At 29.7% G+C, this 22,286-nt stretch overlaps 2 protein-coding genes across 8 annotated transcripts in view; both read right to left on the bottom strand.

The window, feature by feature from the left end:
- The window catches only part of twz (BTB/POZ domain-containing protein twz), a 47,641-nt gene extending 40,290 nt beyond the window's left edge, over positions 1-7,351 (bottom strand). Inside the window, exon 1 of the mRNA XM_070633674.1 lies at positions 7,245-7,351. Coding sequence (XP_070489775.1) covers positions 7,245-7,273 — 29 coding nt within the window. The 5' untranslated portion in view covers positions 7,274-7,351. The remainder of the gene's footprint in view (positions 1-7,244) is intronic.
- Positions 7,352-15,380: 8,029 nt separating this feature from the next.
- Positions 15,381-22,286, bottom strand: part of Shal (Potassium voltage-gated channel protein Shal) — a 51,031-nt gene continuing 44,125 nt past the window's right edge. For 3 of the 7 annotated variants that reach the window (XM_070633754.1, XM_070633755.1, XM_070633751.1), the window contains 8 exons: positions 20,583-21,990; positions 20,074-20,258; positions 19,896-19,932; positions 18,570-18,843; positions 18,265-18,427; positions 17,516-17,704; positions 17,256-17,414; positions 15,389-16,020 (listed from right to left, as the gene is read on the bottom strand). In XM_070633754.1, the coding sequence (XP_070489855.1) occupies positions 15,997-16,020; positions 17,256-17,414; positions 17,516-17,704; positions 18,265-18,427; positions 18,570-18,843; positions 19,896-19,932; positions 20,074-20,258; positions 20,583-21,201 (1,650 nt within the window). In that variant the 5' untranslated portion in view covers positions 21,202-21,990 and the 3' untranslated portion in view covers positions 15,389-15,996. Of the gene's footprint in view, positions 16,021-17,255; positions 17,436-17,515; positions 17,705-18,264; positions 18,428-18,569; positions 18,844-19,895; positions 19,933-20,073; positions 20,259-20,582; positions 22,265-22,286 lie in introns of those variants that run through there. The other 4 variants (XR_011543942.1, XM_070633750.1, XM_070633756.1 and 1 more) reach the window with 4 other exon arrangements.

The following is a 22,286-nucleotide window of genomic DNA, read 5'->3' as shown; positions in this document are numbered from 1 at the left end:
GACTGTCGCTTGGATATACCTGTCTCTAACAGACAAAGAGACCAATTTCAGATAACATAGTGGACTTTCTATACCATGAAAGAATGCTCTTTGCCTGTTAGAGTGTAGAGTTAAAAAGTGTATTCGACTAGTTCTCGGACCATGCTTTAGTTTCGATTTTTCGATCTTTGCATTAAACCACGTTAAAATTCAACAACAGGTTGACTCCACCACCAGTTCGAGATCACGTCGTTCGAATCTAACAACTCATGTGACAAAATTTGTCTTATTTGTCCGACTTTTGTCAATTTTTCCACAAATTTTGTCACATTTTCGACACCTACGTCACATTTTTGTAAGTTGCCCACCCCTCGTTTCTGACCTCTTGGGCATGAATACAAAAAATCCAAATTTCCATAAGAAAACTTCGCTTTCTTTTTATATCACAATAAATGTCAATTACAAACTTTCCCAAATTATTTTAAATACTTTTTTATTTTACTTAAATGTACCTTCATATCTTCAGTCCACAACAAGGAAGAGAATAAGATGAAAAAAAATGCCGAAATATAAAGTATCAAATTGCATAATACATAATTTAAAAACAGCTAATAAATCTTGTTTCAAATCAAAAAGCTGTCTCGTAGCCGCAAGGACAATTCACAAAAAAAAATGAAAAGAAGGAATTTTTTTTTATTCTTCTCTCATTTTTTTTGTACTTGCTGTATGATGAGCAGTGGAGAGTGCTGGAAAAAAAAAGTTTGAATTGTTCTCCTCCCTCTCACTTGTACAACGTGTCCCCCCGTTGACTGTTCTTTATCGAATAAAAATAAAAATAAAAGAAAAAAAAAATTAAATAAAACAAGAAAAAGAAAATATCGTTACTTTATGCTGTTAAGTTAAATTTCATAACTTGAAGCGATTTATAATGAGATAAATATTAAATTTCCTTAACATTCGACGAAGTTATTGCCTATAGCAAATGGGATGTTTGGAGACTATAAGTAAAGCTATTAATCCTCAATGTTTCTTGATTCTTTATTTTTTCATTCTTTTATCATTGTTTGGAGAAATAAGGAAATATTGAAATTTAATATTTTTTCAATTGGATCGCATTTCAGGTCCAATAATAAATTATACCTAGTTCAGATGCAAATTTTGTTTTTTAAATTTGACTTAGTGATGGACATCAAAATGAGTTTTAAAGATCTTTTCTTAATTTTTAACCATTGTATTGACTTGATTCTACTCAAATTCGTCTTAAATTTTGAAATCGATTCATGAAGTCGGTTAATGTTGGAATTGGATTCCTGTGATGGCTTATTTGACCAACAATGTAAAAATACTCTGAATTAGAAACTGGCAGAAGTTATCTAAAGAAAAAACTAGCTTTCGACGAAATCTTAATGAGGCAATAGACCCTCATGCGTCTTTTCCAAGGAAGTAAAGGAAGTAATGGCCTATCAATGATACATCATTAAGAATGCAGAAGTGAGTAGGATACGAAGAAAATGTATAATTTATATATGGCACTTTGCCAGATAGTCAAAAAATCCCCGATAAATCTATGGAAGAAGTATGCGACTCTATGGGTTCCCGATGCAGTGTTCCCGGGTAGTCTTTGACTCAGTCTCGAGAATTTCTCTCGAATTTCTCAAGACCGATACTTTGGGAAACCTTTTGCGACTGTAAATCATAGAACGTAAGTTTGAGTTCCACTATTCCGTTATTCAGAATTATAAATCCATTTTCTATTAAGAACAACAATCAAAGTCGATTTAACATTTTCAACTAAATCTAAAATTATGGCGTAATATGGCAACATTATGTAAAAATAAAAAATAAAATCACCACTGAGTTAATGAATCAAATAGTTGAAAGACCTTTCCATTCAACCTACAATCCTAAAAAAAATTAATTTTTCTACAAAAACTCATCAAAATTAAGCAAGCAAAACCCACACCAAACTCCCTCGCATAATTCAACAGCTCAGAAACTTAATAGAGTCAAAGTCGCAAATTTATTTTTTAATATAAAAAGATCGATGCAATACAAAAAACACAGCATAACATAAATAGAGCAAGGAACAGTCAGTAACATGCAGGAAAAAAAACTAAATTTAATCTCACACAGACTCGACTCTATTGAGAGTTACTAGAATCTTTCAATGAGGAAAGCAGTTCGCTTTTGTTGCCGATGGCAAATTATTCTCATTCTCAAATATCTTTCGTTCAAGATCCACAAAAAAAAAGAAGTGGAAAGGAACGAGAAGAAAAATAAAGAAGTAAAAAACTGTGTGAGTTGCTGTGAGTATTGTGTGATGGGTTCTTCGCTTGTTTTGAACATTTACCTTCCGGCAACATCAACTCGATGGACTATGAAATGGAATAGATAACATTCCGAGAGGATTTTTTTCTATCCTTTTTCATTTTGTGTGCCTTGAGACATTTTCATAGGAACAATACTTGCCATTTCCTTTCCTTTCCATTGCCGATTTTTTCTTGTTTCCGTTTTCTTATTTTTCTTTCTCATTTCCAATTTGTGACTTTTTCTTCTGAAATTTTGAAAATTCTTCTTTGTGGCTCAATGGCGCAATGGCTGGAGATTCAGAGCCAATAATACATTTTTCATCAGAAAACTTCATCTTGACTCTCAAATTGAACCTAAATCTAATCCCAAATTTCCAATGAAAAATCAGAAAACAAAATTTCATGTCAAAAGCAATCAAATTTTCATGTCAAACTCATCAAAAGCACTCGACATCATATGCAAAATTAATTAATTGCTGAAAAAAATTCTTAAAATGAGAAATAAAAAAATAAAAAGTTTATTTAAACCCTTTTCTAAAAGTAATCAGCGGTAGCAGCAACAAGACAAGCAAGTCAAATGAAGGATGTTGATTTTTGTAAAATAATTTCACATGTGAGGTGAGTTTGTACATGCTTGAGTGAGATCCTGTTCACATTTTATTTCACAAATGTTTGCAATAATTTTTTTCTTGCTGCTGTTGATGTTTGAAGCTTCACAAAATTAAAATAAAAACTTTTGACTGACATGAGATTAATTTTTTTTTTTTGTGTACGAAAAGGGACTGAAAGTCTCAAGTAAAAATTAGATTGAAATGTTGATGATGGGTCGTGTGTACGTAAGAAAGGAAAATTAAAATATTTGCGTTCTGCTTCTGTATTAACTTAGTGTTTATGCTGCTTAATTAAACATTACCAAACTCTTTTTTATTTTGAAAAAAATCAACAAGTTGAAGGCAAAGTTTTTTTTTATTTTCGAGAAATTTTCATTCAAAATTCGACCTTAAAAATGTGTGTCTTGATGGAGTTCCACATGAACTTTGAATAGATACAGCGATGTATGGGTAGAGCAGGTGAGGAGGATGAGATTATGAAAAGGAAGGAAGATTCTCATGAATGTGTTCTTGTAAGAGGTAGAAATTTACATAATTTTTAATTTGAAAATTGCTGCGAGCATTTATATCAGGTACAATACATACATTACATGTAAGTACATCCATTTCAAGCATGCATCATCCTCATCATCATCATCATCATGAAGCATGAAGCACATACAAAAATAATAAAATATTTTGAAAGTAATATGGGTTCTCTAAATATATTATATGGATAAGGATTTACATGCTGATGACGACGATAACAATGAAAACTGTAACATTTAGACATCAATTTACCATCCACATCCAACTCATCTCATCCTTTTCATTCTCAAAAAATACAAAACTTCTTGATATTTCTTCTTGTTCCATATCTTTCATTTCCATCAACATAGTCAATATCAAAAGTTTGTGTCTACCTCAGTCTCATCTCACAAGTCTAGTTGGATATGAAATTTGGTACAGTAAAACTATAGAAAACATAACAAAACCTGAATAAAACAAAACTCCTTCCTTAACTAACAAAATTGAACTTTTCGTCTCATTCTATTGTTATTTTAAATATCCTGAATGGATGTAAAGTAACAAAAATATGTGTAGATAGGTAGATGGATAGATGGATGTACTCTCATTTAAAAATAAACAAACATTTGCCTCACTTTTTTTCCTTTCCTTTCCTTTCCTCATACAATTGAGATGTACTTTGGTCATCAACATGATTTTTGTCAAAATTTACTTCATTTCTTGTTCCTCATCATCCATGAATGCAAACATGCATCCTTGTTATGTTAGTTTGTCTATTTTTTATGTTGAAAAGTTTCTCATGAAATTTTGTTTTTATTTTGTGATGAATGAAAAAGTTGCAATTTTGGATATAAAATTTACCTGAGGATGTTCATCATCTACTTCCTTTTCTTCTTTAAGCTTTTTTGCATAATTTTATGGTATTATTAAGAATGTCTGGGAATTGGTTGACTTGATGAATGAGTAAGCTAGTCAATTGGATGTTTATTAAAGACTCGATGACTTTATGTCAGCTGTTGATCAAAATTTACAGTTTCAGACCAGAAACCAGGCGGCAAAGCCGAGCTTAGTTTGCTATAGTCGACCAGTTAAAGTATAGCTCTGCCAGAAACAAGCAATTCAAAACTTTGATTCCATTCAAAAATCCATAAAATAATCCGTCAAAGCTAATGTTTCCCAGCCACATCCACAACCCATAACAGTTGCATACATTCATTTAAGTCTTTTGTTTTCTTGCTTTTTTGTTCTATCCAAAAAGCCCACAAGATTCTTCCTTTTGTCATTGTCTATTACGCACCAACAAAATTTTCATGAATGTCAAGGAAATGCACAATTTCAAGCACAATAAAAACTTGAACTTGACTTAAAAATAAATTCAGTATTGACAGAATGTAATTTGTTTGTTATCATTCTACATAAATCATTAGCTTCATCTTCTTCTGTTTTCACTCCACTGTGTTTATTGTTTTTATTGCGCTCAGTCAACAGTTTGTTGTTGCTACTGTTCAGTCTTACTCCATTGTTTATTGTTGACTGTCGAGATAAAGGAAGGAAAAAAAATATTTCTGAATTTATAAATAAATATTCATGCCCATCCACAATATCATGCTGTGGATTAAGAAGAAAAATATCAATAAGGCTAGTGACGATGATGTCAACGACGAGAAAAACGTTAGGAAACACAAAAAGTCTCGGTTTATGTGTGGATGGAATCGACTGAATGGGACAGAAACAGAGTAAAGAATATAAAGAACTGTAGAGGAATAAGGAAGGGAAGAAAAGAAAGAAAATAGCCGGAGGACATGAAAAATACAGCACAAGAATAAAACGGAAAGAATATGCGAGGCGAGGAGAGTCATAAAAATGTAAAAGTGACACAAAATAAAACACCAATTGAAAAATATTTCATGCTCGATTTATGTATGGATTATATGCAGTTCAGACACGAGAAACATCACGACTTTTAACTTTAGTTATTGTGTCTCTTTGTTGTTTTGTGGAAATTTTACTGGTGTACTTGGGAAGAAGCGCATATTTGATGGGAGTATTTTTGATGCTCTTGATATAGAGAAAGTCTTTAAGGTTGTTGATAGAGTCAGTGAAGTGTTTCGTATTACAAATTTCAAGGAACAGCTAACGATAGAACCAGTTTTAGATGTCCAGTGAAAGAGTCCGTGGAAATGCTTGGTTCACAGATGATTTGAAAGGCCAGCGAAGGAAGTAAACAAGTAATTTGAATGTTTGCCAATAGGAACTAGAGTTGTTTCATATTTATATAAAGCAATGGCATGAACAGTCGTCATCTAAACAAGATAAAGATGGAAATCTTAGCAACTTTCATTCTCGAGCTTAGAAGTTCATACAAAATTTGAAAGTGTAAGTGTTCTGGATTTTATTTTAATCTCCAAACGTGACAATTATGTCTGGAATTCAGATCTTTATATCAAATAAGAACAGCTTTTATCAGAGCACCGAGAAGACATGCATTTTTTATGGAGTCAAGTCGACTTTTCCGTAAAAACTTCGAGTCAACTTCAGGCTCGGGTCTTCACCTTAATCATAACATTCTACACACTTGGACAGACTTCCCGTAAATCCAACAAGTTTTCCACAAAATTCTCCTTTCCATGAAGTAAAAACTCAAGCTTGCAACACCCACGCATTGAATAAAAATCTGTCTGAGATGAACATTCAAGCTTTTATATTCAATTCATAAACATCGACACAATCATTAATATTAATATTTTAAAAATATGCGAGAAAAAATCAATTTTAAAGTTTTAAACCTTTTAGTTTATCAGAAAATAAAACAAAAAAAGAGAAAAAAAAATAAATTTCAATATTTATGCATGGAAAAACTTTTTTTTTTTAAATATGATTTTTTCGCTGTTGTTCTGTCATAAATACATGCATGAGTTTTTAATGCTTCAAGCAATTTCTCATGATTAAAGTTGAAAATTGTTGAATATTAAAAAATTTTCTGATATGAAAAAAAAAAATTTGTGGGAAAAAATATTTAATATAAAATTTCGACGAATCCTTTTATGGAACTGCCAAAGAAATATTTTTAGTATTTCTATTTTTAATATCAAAAATAACACAACATAGTCCCAATTTCCTCCATATAAAAATATGTCTCATATCCTCCATACATAAATTCCAAGTCAATACAAGTCGAATCGAATCGAGTCATGTCAGAGTAAAACAGCAACAAAAAATTTATATATATTTCGCTATAGCTGATACCAAAAACTCGATAACGAACAAATATAATTTTCTGTGTAGCTTACAGCCATTTTTTTAGCTTCTGGCACTTGGGACCAGTTTCATTTTAATTGCATCTCGTTTTTTTCCAATCCAATCTATCCTCTACACATTCAATCTCTCATCTACTCACTCACTCACATGCTCCGCTTGGTTTGGTTCCATTGCTGACTCCCCAGAATCATGTGGCACCAACGACTATTATGAATATGACGAGGAGAAGGAAAAGGAAACGAAAAAAAAAGCTCTCGAATGAAATATAAAAATTGGATATACTTATGTATACACACACATGTACACATGTTCGATGCGGTATGAAGGAAAAAAAAGGAGGAAAAAACTTCATGAAAATTTCGCTAAAGGCTAAGTTCATATAAATTTTTTTTTATAATAATAAAAAATGTATAAACTCAATATAGTTACAGCTCTACATTTTACACTCATGTATTAGCTTTTATAATAAAATCATGTTTGAATTCAATACATCGGAAGGAAAAGGAGTTTTTTTTACGTAGAATAAATTTGTATTTTGCATACAATGTTTTTTCAGTAATTTAAAAATGTTAATACTTACCTTATTGGGTGGGGTGCACTTTGGCACATTAGCTAGCATAAAGATTGTATAAAACTTGTTCTATTCTTAGAATCCTCTTGCTAGTTCGAGATATTAAGGAACATAACAGTCTTTTCTTTAGATGCAATTTCAGACCCCTTCACAAGTTCCCGTTGGTCGGGATAAATATTTTTGAATCTTTAAAGGTACTAAAAAATTATCCCGTTGGTCGGGATAAATATTTTTGGATTTTTGACTGCTAGGTATCTTATTCTTGATCCTTTTCAGAACTAAAATTACATTTAAATACTAAAACACTAAATTTTTAAAAATTTCAGCAATAAATTATATTTTTAAATCCATAATTCATTTTTCCCGCTCATAAAAATTTCAGCATCAAGAAATAAATAATCATCACACACAAAAGTTGAGAATACCTGAAGAGCATTATTCAAATTTTTGAATCTCATTTTTTCCCCTACAATTTACATTTCTCATTTCTCTCAAGACACGAACGCTCTCCCGATAAAATCTCAAAAAAAAAGAACTCAACTCACAAATTATATTGCCTGAAGCGAGCTTTATATCATGCTGTATATATATATGTGTATATATGCTGTGTGTATAGAAACTTCTATCTCATGAAATATAACCGACATAAAATGTATTGTTGTTGCTGGAGGATACGCCGTAGGCAGTTTTATGAATGCGAACTCTTAAATATATTTTTTGTTTAAATTTCTTTTTTTTTTATATTTTACAAAAAAGAACAAAAGGAGAAAAATTGGATGTAGCATAATTTAAATCCATTCGTTGTTGTGTATATTTGGATAAAACATTAAGGCAACGGAGTTATTAATATCTTGCAGATTCATATCACATCTTATAAAAAAATATACTAAAACATATACGAAACTCGTTAAGACATCAAGAGGCTGTTGACTGTATTAATTAAATATTTATTCAACAATATTATTCTTTTTTTTAGCAAATCTTTCATAATCTTTAGTTGTTAGCAGAATTTTAAGAACTAAGCACATGCGTTGTTGTGCCCGCAAGCCATGAAATTTTTTAAGATTATCTTGGTCGTTTTAATTGAATTTTTCATTACTTTATATTGTCAAGATTATAAGGAATTTAACACTACATTTTCGGATATTAAAATTTATAACGATTCAGGTGAATTTTGATGATTTTTTTTATTTAAATAAATAATTTTTGTGCTTGAATTTGTGTTTGAGTTTTTCATTAAAAGTGCAAAGTATTATTCAATAAATAATCAACAGAGAGAAGAATGACCAAAAAAAATATTCAACAGATTTTTGTTTGAATTTTTTTCAACTTTGTTGCTGTTGAAAAAGAAATTGAAGGATTTTGATGAATTTATAGTTTAATAAATTGTGCTTATCAAAAGACAAAGGAAAAAGTCGACTTGGATTTTGTATCGAGTCGAGTTGATTCAAGTCGAATTTTTCATGAAAATTATGAGTTGAATTGTGAAATCAGGAAATGAAAAAATGCATAGTGAGATTTTAAAATTAGATTTTTTTAGATTCTTAAAACTAAAATTATAGAATTTTTAAATTAAAGCCAAACTTGAATTTTATATGAATTTGAGTCAATTTTTCAATTCAAAATCCGAATCAACTATCAACTCTGACTTAAAATCCTCTTAAATTGCAACATTCTAAGTTATCAATTTTCAAAATTCCTTATAAATTTAATCAGTATGCACTTATCAATCTTCAATGCTCTCATCAAAATTTTGCAAATCCCCCAAACAAAATTATCACTCTTTAGTCACTAAAATTCATCTTCATAAGAAAATTGAATAAAATATTAATCAAATCAGTTCATTCACATATCACAAGGTCGTATGCCGATTTTACGCCATTTACGCGCCAATAAAATAACAAAATCGAGTCACAATAAACGTCATAGAATAGCATGTTAAAAAGCAATTTAACTAAAACCTGTTTATTGCCCATTAAGATTAAAGGCAAACTTTATTCAAGTTTCTTATCATTTATCGGAATTAAGAATTCTTGATTATAAACATGCTTACACTTTACTATGAGAAATGAATATTGAGTTTAAGTCTTAATCATTAAGATAAATATTTATGGGAATTTAAGAGTGGAAAGGATTTCATTCATTTCTTCAATGTTATGTATCAATTTGTAATCCGAGTGGACAAAAATACGTTAGAACTGGACATTAACTTGGCAATAACATGTCATTAACTAGCTTTAACTTGATTAATGAACACTCGAGTGTCACAGGCTCCGCCAAAGGTCCTAAGCAATGCAATCTGCTGAATTTCAGTACTTGGAAGGCGAATGGTGTAGAAAATTTGAAAATTTCGGCTCAAGGTCTGCGTTTTGCTGAGTCTAACCTGGATTTAACTAAATCTATTTCTACACTGTGTGCTTTCTAAGGTGAGCTTTATTCAGAATTGCAATATGTCAGTTGCATTGTCTTCGAACAGGCATTCTCCGACATCTACATTGCATGTTCTCAGACAAAAACTATGAATGATCTCTTATCAGTTCCTGTCATAGGCATCTGTTTGTCTAACTCTTGTTTAATTTCTATTAGTCATCATAATCGGACCATATTATAATCATAAGATTCATAATGTCTTGATATAATCAATAACATGGAACTCCACAATTCTCATTAAATGTCTTCGTGAATTCTATTCTCTAACTCTCAATATCTCCCAAAACAAATTCAAGCAAACTCCACAAACAATCATTTTTAATAACATCCTTTTCATTAATTTTGCAGACGCTTATGATCACAAATACTTCAATGGTACACACTGGATAACAGAGAAGAATATAACCTATAAACTACGATGGAATTACTTTTACAATTGGACCTCAAACTGGACAAAAACATATACAATTCCTCCATCAACTGGATGAGATGACAGATAATCCGTTTACATACATTTTATTCATTCAAACCTTCATTTATGCTGTCTAAGCAACATCAATGATTTTGCAATAAAATTAAATGAAATTTTTTTGGGTATCATAGGGAAATTAATGACTTTATCCATATTTTCGATAGAAAATGTTACTCTAAGATATATTTTTGCCAAGTCATAATTATCCTGCAATATAATGAAACATTAGCATCCATTAAAGTCCAAAATACACATCATATAGTCATTTTTTTCTTCTTCAAGAATTAATAAATCATTTTTTTCTTTATTTTCTTCTTCATTTTATAAGTTTTTTGTTTTTTAAAATAATAAAAAGCAATATAAATGAACAACAAAAAGAGTTGAACAGATTATAATTTTTCAATTAATTAATTTTCAACGTTTGGTAAGTTTGGAATCAAATTTAACAGTATTTTTGGTAACTTTTTTGAATTCTTTGAGTATTTTGAATAATTGATCATCAATGAAGCTTCAGTGAGCTACAATAAGAGATGTCATGGATCAGAATTAATCTGCACAACCAGCAAAGAAAGTAGTCAGCAGCTTGAATGGCATGCTATTTCACATTCTGGAATTAGTTTAAGTCTGATTCTTGATAAAACAGAATTGATACAATGATGACCCATTGATCAAATTTTGTCTATAAATTACCGATTTACAGCTTTTGACACTTTGATTTGACTGTTGAAATTTTAAAATTTATTAGATCAAGGAAACGAACTTGCGTCCTTACGAATTTCGTTGGCGTGTTCTTAGCACTAAGTATTCATGGGATATTTGAGAGTTTGACAGAATACCAGCTTAAGCTTTAAGTTTGTTCTGAACAGTGTCGTTGGTATCGTCGTTGATTCAAGTTTACTAAAGTAACTGAAATTAAATTTGTGAACTTAAAATGAGTAAAGGCAACTTTCAGGTGAAAATGAAAATATTGAAGGATATTAGCAGAACTTTTCCGATGATAAATTGGACAAAATTGCGTTTTAACTAGATAAAGAGAATTCAACGTCTAGTTAATGACTTGCTTTAAAAGTTTTTTGTCTACACGAAGTCAAAGTTGACTCAAATTTTGTATTTAGTTGAGTCGACTAGAATCAACTTTTTCATGTAAACTCTAAGTCGACTTAGCTCTAGACTATCGTAAATTATTCCATAAAGACACAAATATTTGAAATTTTACAACTTCTGGTCTACAAGTCTAAATTACTTCATCCAAAAAAATTTGCTATAATGTTTCCAAAATTTACCAAACCTTGATAATTCTGTAATTTTCTATATATCTTCATATACATATTTTTATGGTCGTTAATTGATTTATTTCTTTATTTTTTTCATAGAATTTTTACACTAATTAACAAAAGTTTAACCGTTTTTAATTACAACTTAATCGCTGTGATAATAAAAACTTTATTTATATTTTCATTTTCTTTAAATTTAATTTAATATAATTAAGTTAAGTAAGAGTAAAATGTACATTTGTTTTTAGACTTTATTGTTTTGAACAGAACAAGAATTTTTTCCTTCACTTTTATTTCAATTTTTAGATTTTTATTTTGAAGACACATTAGTGTTAATTATCGAGAGAGTATAACATGGAAACATAAACTAACGACAGTCTCTTTTTTTTTATATAACGAGCATTTTGGCTTTCACATGAGATATTAATAATTAAAAAAATTAAAGGTAAATTAGATTCAGGAGAGTAATCAAGAGAAAATTTAATTAAAAAAAAGTGAAAATGTAGAAAATTTTTCTTTACGGATCATTTTGTAAAACTTTTCAATTCTTAAATAATTAATTGGGTAATTTTAAATTTTTAATAAGTTTTTTCGTCTCACATGAAGATTTTTTTGTTCCTTTTATTTTACAACTTAATGAACTATACAGAGTAAGAGAAAATCAAGATTTATTGGGAAGAATTTTTCAATGCAATTTTTTGGTTTGTTGTAGTTTTGTCTGACAAATTAAGCAGTTAATTTTAATTTATTTTGTCTGACTGGTTGGAAACAATTTTATTGGTTATTGGGTGACAGTCAAGGATTGGTAGCTCATTTAACAAATTTTTAAATTTCATTCAAATCTTTCTGTAATTTTGTTCAAAGGTTGAATTTGACTTGAATTTTGTATGGAATCGAATCGACTATTTCATACAAAATCCGACTCGACTTTGAACTCTTATTTTGATTAACCGAAAAATTTATGAAAATTGGACAATTTTCAAATTGATGTCTGAGCAGAGTTTCAGAATCGAAAAAGTCGACTCGACTCTTTCAAATTCAAGTTGAATTCGAGTTAATTTGATGTCTGAGCAAAGTTCAAAGTCGAATTCTGTATGAAAAGTCAGCTAGACTTCTTAAAAAATTCTTGAAAAATTAAATTTGACTTCAAGCTCATAGTCTGAACCTCATTGGCAAATCCTTATTAATCTGAAAATCATTGACCCAGGTTTGTTTATTTTTTGTTACTTTTTAAAGTCAAAAAACTCCACAAAAACATGATTCAGAATCAACAGTTTAAAGTTTGTTTTCGTTCTTGTTGCACGAATCAATTTGTCATTTCTTTAAGCTGACAAAATAATTAATTCAAATGCTATAAATTTGGATTTTATTCATTCGAAAAAGTTTTACATTTGATTAATATTTACTGAAGAGATTTAAGTCAATTAAGATTTTGAATTAATTATTTGACTGATTAAAGTGAACATGAGTTCATATACTTAGAAACAGAGTTGATTTTGAGATCTGTACTAATTAAAAGACTATCAATCTAGACAATCTCGAGTATAATAGGCAGAGATCGACCTTAAGTCTGGTAATAAACATGAAATTTGTGAATTTTACCATTGAATTTGTGGAAAATAACCGTTAAATATCAAGTTTATTACTTAAAATTTCGATTTCTAAATCTAGTTTTTATTCTATGTTTTGAGTAAATTTTACTTAAACATTAGCTTTATTGAAAAGCATCTACGTTAATCAAACCTAACCCAGAGTATGACATTATCTCCAAAATTGTAAAAATTGTAAGTTTTAAAATTTAAATAATTTTTTGTCAAACAAAAATGCTCTCACATCATCATCAAACTACAACAAAATTTATCATACTTGACTATCTTTTTTGTTACACTTGAATAGTATCTTAATAGGGGAAACCTGTTGCATCTATTACTAATTCATTGATTTCAATTAAAATGCTTTTACATCTTTTTTTTTCATATTTTTTTATATTGAGCCACTCAAGTTTCATTGGACCTTAAAAAGAATTTTTAAGGTTGTACATTTCCAAATAATTTTGCTTTGAGAAACTTTTGAAGTTTTTTTTTCAATAATCTTTCAATAAATTTTTTATTTTCTTCATGTATTCTATACTAAATGTCTAAAGAATTGTCATCATTTTCTCTAAAGCTAAAGTTAAATTAAACTTGTTTTTTTTCTCAAATTTTTACTCTCTAAATTTTATTCTTGTTTCATTGCACTAAAATTATTGAAAGATTTCCTCATCAATTGATAATTTTTTGTTTTTTAAATGACATCAACTTCTAAAACTTGCTTTTTAATTTTAATTTTTTTACGATTTTTTCCTCTTCATTTTTAAATGTTTTTCTAACTAATTTTACACTTTTATATCATCATTAATTCGAAAATAGATTGCTAAAGTTGTTCAATAGAATATCAACATAGTTTCATTGTCGATTCATAACAAGTTGCTTCAATTTTTTTAGAGTTTTTCATTTTTTTTTAAAGATTTTTTAAAAATCGGAAAGTTTTTTGAGAATTTTTCAAAGTTTTTTTATATAGAACAAAAACTATCAAGCGTAGTTCTTTTAGAAATTTGTTTTTTTTTTGGGATGTTTTTTGATGGAAATTTTTGAGATTTTAAAAGTTGGGTTGAACTAAAGTTCGAAGTCGACTCAGATTTTGTATGGAAAAGTTTACTCAAATCGACTCAACCCCATATTAAAATTGTGTCGACTTCGAGCTCTAGGTTGAACTTTTGGACATCAAAATTCATAACGTGCTTCATATTAAAGAAAGTTTTAATATAAAAAAAAAACTCTGAAAGATTCAAATGCAATAAATTCTGAAAATCTTTGAGTTTCGAACTCCTAACTTGACTGATAAGCCTTTCTTTCAATGTTCAGTAACATTTTTCTGTTTTTTAATCTTTAAACTGTATTTGACAAAAATTTAACTTAATTTTAAGAAATAAAATTATTGTTTAAATTGAATATCCAAGAAAGTCTAATCGGATTTGGATTTCCAAGCTAGTTCAGGCAGCCTTGTGTACTCCGAGTCCATCCCAAAACCCCTCAAAACCTCAAAAACGTCCATCATTTTCACTATTTTTAAATCTTCGTTTATTTTCGGTTTTTAATGAGTTTTTTTTTTTTCATCATTTTTAAAAATTGATTTTTTTTATACCATTAGATAACAGTTCCTTATTATACTCTAGAAATTTGATAGAAACTCTTTTACATAACTACAGTAGTTTTTCTCACATTTTTTGTTTTTATTACTTTTATTTAATAAATTTTATAGCCGTCATAAATTCGGCAAAGAACAATTTTTTTTCTTTTATTTATTATTGGGGAAATTTTATTTCATATTTTTCTTTGATATGTTAGAAAAAGGAGGAGGAGAACGAGGACAGAAGAAGAAAAAACAAAAAAATTTTTACAACAATATCAGCATTAAATCAATAAATTATTTCATCACATGTTGCATAAAGATTAATTTTTTTTACTTTTTTTAAAAATTAATAACAATTATCTTTTTTCTTAATTTATGTGTACAATAAATTTAAAATTATTTTTAATTATATTTATTTATTTTTTAATCATTGAAATAATTGCATAAAAAGTCAATGATTAAATTAAAGTTAAACTTAGTTAAATGTATTAAAAAGTTTTTATTTGTTGTTTTGTTGATGAAAAAAGCTTTTCTTTAGAATATGATGAGAGAATTTTACTTTTTTTTAATCAAATTGTCAACAGAGATAATAAAATGTGAACTTGTTGATGATTTTTAAAAGTTTGAATTTTTTAATTGGCATTTTTTTGGAATTTTATTGAATTTTTATTGAATTTTTTGAAATCTAATAAATTATTCTTCATGAAATTAAATTTAAATTTTTTGAAATGATCTTAAATGATCTTAAATGATCTTAAATGATCTTAAATGATCTTAAATGATCTTAAATGATCTTAAATGATCTTAAATCTCAGAAAATCATATCAAATTGAAAAAATGAAGTCAAAAACTATTTTCTCAACCCTTAATTTGCATTTGTTCAAAAAAGCTTCATTAATAATTCAGAAATCAAACTTTTTTTAATTCCTTTTTAAAGAAATTCATCAAAAATTCAAACAAATTTTCAACAAAATTCCACAAAAATGTCCCTTCAAAAATTCATTTTTATCGGGATGATCCTCAGTTATTTTGATTTCGAATGGATTTATTTACTTTTTTTTCTCATATTGCTACTCCTGCTAAACTAGATTTAAGTTTATTTTTTTTCACTTATCGCTTCACATCTATTTGATAAAATTTTATATTTTAATTTCGATTTTTTAATCTTAATTAAATTTAAATTTTCTTTACCAATTTAATTTGGTGGTTTTTCATTTCTTGTTCCTATATAATTTACTAATATTAAGATTTTTTTCTGTTTTGTTTCCATTATTTTAAGCAATTATTACTAAATTTTTTAAGATTCTCATTACTTTTTGTATCGATTTTAGTTTTGGTCATGTCTACAATTAAAATTAATTTTTTTTTATGTTTATGATTTTTTTCTTTGCCTTAGCGGAATAGCATCTATAGATCATTGATTCGCTGAAGTGTAATTCTAGAATGAAAAAATTGAAAATAAGAAAAAAAACATAAATAATAATGAAATTTTTAATGATTCAAATTATTTTAGATTTAAAGCATGTCTAAAGAGTTGAGTTTTGAATTTTCTTTTATATATTTTCTATCTAGATTGAATTTTGTCAATGAAAATGTTGTTTATGTTACTTCGTACGACAAACTCACGTAAATGGTGCAGTCATGAGTGTAATCCCTTTTGGATCAAGGATCATGATTAAGTTAAGCTTTTTTCAGAATTTGGAGATTCAATAAGATGAAAACTCAAGAATTCCATTCAGATAAACAGCATCAAATGAGGATTTATGTTCATTGAATTTTCATGAAAATTTATATATTTTTTTCAGAATTTTCCAAGAACTAATATTCATCAAATTAGATTAATTTTGCATCGAAGGTGATTCTGTGAAAAATTTAATACCTGATTCAATCTTATCGACATGACACGTATAATGTTTCATTAAATTCAATGTTTTTACTCGTTTGCGGAAGTAAGTTTTACATATAAATGGGAAAAGTTCAAGAAAACTTGTTTAAATAATTGAAATATGTTCAAATTCCGATTACAAAACTTAGGTTTCTGATTCATTTTTGGTCATAAAATATGAAAATCGGACTGTTTTATGTTAAAGATTAAAAATCTGATGAAATTCTGGTCATAAGATATGGAAGTCGGACTGTTTTTTGTCAAAGATTAAAAATCCGATGAGATTCTGGATATACAATTTTCAATTATTATGTTTTTGGACATACAACTAAAATCCGCCCAATTTTTGGTCAGAAAAATGGAAAAAAATTAAAATCCGCTCAAAATCTGGTCTCAAAATCACAATGCTAATTTTCGAGTAAACTGAAAAAAATCTATCAAACTTATTTCCATAGCCTTGTTTCCGTCGAGACATTAAACTTTGTCTGCAACATTTAGCGATGATTATCCTCCGCAGTACCCCAAATAATCATCGCATTCATGCTTGTATGAACTAACATAAACTTATGTATGAGTTAATCATAAATAAAAAAATCTCATAAACTTTAAAATAACGAACATAATTTTGATTCCAATTCATTCATACTAAAAAAAAGAATTACAAAATGAAGAACTGAACGAATTAAGTTTTTGTGAAATGAATGACTGATCTGAGTATTGTTCTGTATATCACAATGTGTGTTCTGTATTTTTTATTGTGAATAGTTTCAGAAGATCTTTCTAGATACCTGATATCGTTGTGAACAGCATCGACCGCAACACGATTGTAATAATCCGGTACTAGTATTTGTTGAATGTGAAGGACTAGCCATGGGTGATGGTGTTGCTGGTCGTTTTGGTTGTGTAATACCATTGAACCCATGGTCTAAATCGAGAAATTCTCGATCCTAAAACGGAATTGTAATATCCTATACTTAACGTTTGAAGTGTCATTAACAAAATTCAAAAGAAATGAAAATTGCGGGACATAAAATAATTTGTCACTTACGGTTGTCTTCTCTAAGCATCGCAACAGATGATGATGTTGTAATTCGAAAATATCTTCATCATTATAACTGTCATCCATATCGATTCCGCTCTCTTGAGCAGCAAGACGTGCCTCAGCAGCACGCTTCTTATTGATAAATGCTGCCCCGGATGATGCTTTTGCCATTTTAATTCGTGCCAGGCGTGCTTTCTAAATTTTATTGTGAAGACAAATGGATATAAGGATATGAATAAATAAATCTAGTTGTAGTTATTGTTGATGATTAATATGAATTTTTAGATGCGCATATTTCTAGGATGATTTTAAAGTTATTTTAGAGGAAGGTTCTTGACATGTTGTGGTGGATATTGAATATATGAAATGTAATTAAGGTTCAGCCAAGAGCCACAGGTTTGCAGCTTCTGGATGAACCTTATAGTTCATCTAAAGCTACAAGCCTGCAGTTTTGAACGAGCCCGAAGCATACTCAATGCCACAAATTGGCATTTGAGACTCTAAAGCCATCTCTAAGCTTCAATAGCTTAACTAAGCCCTAAGAAGACCCAAATTAGAAATTTAAAAATTTTCTTCTAATTCACAACTATTTCAAACCTTCCTTCCACCCAAAAATGACTAAACGCCTCCACCACTCCTAGAAAAATGCGCTAACAGGCCACACAACCACATGCATCAACACAACAAAAAAAATGAAGATAAAAATAAATTCTAAATCATAATAAATCATTTTTATTGTCTATTTTATGCTTTACCCTCTGTGCTTTTCTCTTATCAGCACGCTGATTCTGATGATAAATTCGACTAAAGTTTGACACAATAACTGGAACGGGAAGTGCAATGACCAACACACCACTAAGTGAGCAAACGCCTCCAACGACTTTTCCCGCAATCGTCTCTGGAACCATATCACCATAACTGTAAACGGACAATTTGTTTTTAATTTATGAAATGTAGGAACGTTAAGGATAAACTCCATAAATAACACATCGTGTCATAAACAAATTCATTCCATTAGTCTTGTGCATGTAAATACTAACAAGTGAGATAATTTACTTACCCTAATGTTGTCATCGTTACTATTGTGTACCAGAAGGCGGCTGGAATTGATGTGAAATTTGTACCATCAACATTCTTTTCAGCATAGAACATCACAGTTGCGAAAATAATGATGGCCATGGCAAGTGAGAATACGAGAAAGCCAAGCTCGGAAGCACACGATTTGAGTGTGTAGCCAAGAATACGTAATCCTTGCGAATGTCTTGAGAATTTAAAAATACGGAAAACACGGAATACTCGAAGTGTAACAAAAGCGCCAGATACATCGTCGTTATCTAATTGGAAAAATAAAATGGAAAAACAATAAGTGAAAATATAAAGTGATAAATTTTATCAAGGAGTGATAAAATTATGGTTTTTTGAATTTGTTTGAATAATATTGAAAAAAGAAGCAATCAAGCTCGTTGTAAAATACCGCGGAATTTATTCCGTGGAAAATATTACGCGGAAGAAACTTCCGTGGAATTTACTTCCGCGGAAGATTATTCCGGGGAATTTTCTTCCGCGGAATATGTTCCGCGGAATATTCCGTCGGGTCCATGCACCTCACCCGATTGATCTAGTGCGGGATTTTAGATCGATTTATCGACTTGTGTTTTGAGCTAGCTCATCTTTAAGCCTTAACATCCTCTCTAACTTCCAAATCTCTATTTACTATTCACTACAAAAAAAAATTCCAATTCAGCATAAAATTGTCAATTCTTTACAGCATCATTTCGAAATGACATAAATTTCTGATAATATTTAGCAGAAATCTCAACAATATTTATTCAAGTGCTTTACTCTCCACAATATATAAAGCACGTCCGTTCGGAACAGCTGTGCTTAATGACTTAGTGTGACAATATCTCAAATATTCAGAACAATTACTTGGTCTTTTTTTTCGGGAAATTTCATTAAATATTTTTAAAATAATCAATAATATATTTTTGGATATACGAGCGAATTTTGGTCATAAAAAGCATCTGTCCTTGTGCAATTATACTTTTTGGATGAAAAATTATGGAAGGAACGTGCCAAAAAAACATTTCTTTAAAACTTTAATTGCACAGTTTGGTTAATTGTTGCAATTTGCTCGTAATTCTTTGGATTTTGGAAGTTTTGACAAAGTTTGGCTTTAAATTTACAATTTAGATTGTTCTATGACAAAGATAATCTCATAAGACTAACGAGAAATTTACAGGAAAATTCAATGGATTATCTTACAGCTTATAAAGCTCATAACAAGGTTTCCCGCTGTGACTTATTTAGTCTAAGACAAATTTTCATGAAGCTTCGTGTATTTTTCAATATTATTCAACATTTACATATCATTATGTTAATTTACCTTGCATAAATAAACCAATATAGTATGGCATGATTGCCTAAAATAGAAAAATGACAAAGAAAAAAGTTATTTTTTTTTTAAATTGAATTTTTTCCATTTTTCACATTAAAAACTAAACATGAAAAAGGAACTGACTAGAAAATATAAAACATAATATGTTATTATTATTGTACTTTACCACAACATCAATAACCGACATAACGCTTCGCATAAATTTCCATCGTGATGGTGCGGCAAATAGTCGAAGTAAATATTCAGCAGTAAAAATCATCACACAGGCTGTATCTAAACAGAAAAATACAATTTTGTAACGTTCACCGCATGATAATGTTCCCGCTCGGCCAGGTCTCGATCCGCATGGAACTGAAAAACACAAAAAGAAGGAAATGAGAAAATGAGAAATGTAAATGAAGGAATGTCCAGAGACATTAAGATAAATTTATTGCGTTAATTATATTTTCAAGTGACGAGATTTGATCTTTGGGTGAGCCAATAGGTCTTGAAGTCCATGAGTCGTCAATGAGATTGAAAGAAATCAAATAGAATCGACTTCAAGCTCTGCAATGCATGCAACGACTCCTACTCAATCCCAAAATAATCAGAAAATCTCCAAGTCCTATTGGCACACCCTCAACACAAAGAAAAATCAAATAAAATGTTCAACTTATGCATAAAAAAATAACTCACCAGTTTCAACTACATTTGCCATTACGGAGACGGCAATAAAGAATCCAGTGACATAATAAAAAACCAATGCAGCCGTAGATGTGTGGGGATTTTCAAATGCACGCCACATTCTCTGTCTAATATTTGTTAGTGGTGGAAGGTTTGTGTCTGAATTCTCGGATAATTTATCATCTAATAATCTTTCAGCATTCTCACGCTTACGATCTCTATAATCTTCATAACAACAATCACCGATTACATCTGGCATAACACCAAAGAATGTCAATTCTTCATCATAACTCGTTAGACATTCATGTCGTGGATAATGAAGTTTCCCTGTTCGATAATAATTTAGGATGTGTCTAAATATGTCTGGATCACGATCAAAAAAATACTCTTTACTATCTTCATCGAAGAAAAATTCACGCTCATTTGAGCCGAGTAGTGTGTCTGGATATTTTTCTAATGTATTACGCCACGTCTCAAATCGATGACCTGATATATTAATTATGAGTTTTTCATCCTCAGATCGTTTACGATTACTGACAACAGGCGCCGGTGGCAGTGGATTTGTTGCAATCGGTACCCATCCAATTGCTGTGGCTCGCGCAAGCGGCAACCACGCCGCCACTGAAGCCATTTTAGTTTTATGACTTCAATCAATATAAATGAAAATTGTTTCAACTACGCCTCAAATATGTCTTTTTTTATGTTTATTGTTCTCTCCTGCTTTATTTGTTCGTTCTATTGCTTGCTGCAATGAATCTAGGATTTTTTTTTGGATATAATAAAATTGACGATGTCGAAAAACACCTCTTCTTATTTCCTTCTTTTTTATCTTGTCTTTTTTCCTATCTCTATCCTTCGAGCAGCATCCGATGCTCTAAATTTGCTTCCTTCTTATTCACTCTCTCCTATTTGCGGTCCTCATTTGCTATCTTCATCTTACTCACTCACTCTCACTTGATTGTTCATCTAATGCACACTCATTCGACCGATGATTTTTATGTTGCCATTCATTTTCATTCTTATTTACGGATATCTATGATGCTGTTGTTGCTTTTTGTGGATTCACAAAAGAAGCTTTTAATCATTCATAATTTTTCGTACTTTTTACACAATTTTTTTTTTGCCTTCCTCTTTTATTATTACTTCTTATTCTTTCCTTAATTGAATATATAGGCCATGAAAAATATCATAATCTTAATTTAATCTTCTTTGTCTATTCTGCCTTCTAGTTTTTGTGTAGATGTTTTTGGTTTTTGCTATTGTTGAATTCTACTAAATATCCGCTAACATTTTATTTTTTTTACATCTTCTTTTCCTCTTCCTTTTATAGCTTTTTTCGGATCGTTACGCGCTGGGCAGACAACAGTGACTTTTACTTCTGTCCCTCCTCTTTTTCACTGTATTTAATCGCGTGTTGCAGCTGAAATGAGCGAAAATTGGGTTGATAATTGATTAATTTACGAGTTTGTTGTAGAGCAAACTTTAAATTTTGAAATATTAGGACATCATGTCATTGTTTAAATCAGATTTTACTACTTAACCACTCCCCTCTCGACCTATGGGGTCGTTCACTCATTTCCCGGTAATAACCCCTTTAAAATACTCGGAATTACGCTTTAACTAATTTTTGGACAATATAAGGTAGGCTTGGTGACTTAAAACTCGGCTTAAACTAATCTTTGAGCTTATTATACCTACAAATTTAGCAAATTTTGT

The sequence above is a fragment of the Chironomus tepperi genome, unplaced genomic scaffold (assembly GCF_022539635.2).
Source record: "Chironomus tepperi strain 1889 unplaced genomic scaffold, CSIRO-AGI_Ctep_v1 contig_74, whole genome shotgun sequence".
Lineage (NCBI taxonomy): Eukaryota > Metazoa > Arthropoda > Insecta > Diptera > Chironomidae > Chironomus > Chironomus tepperi.
This window is presented reverse-complemented; position numbering and strand designations above follow the sequence as displayed.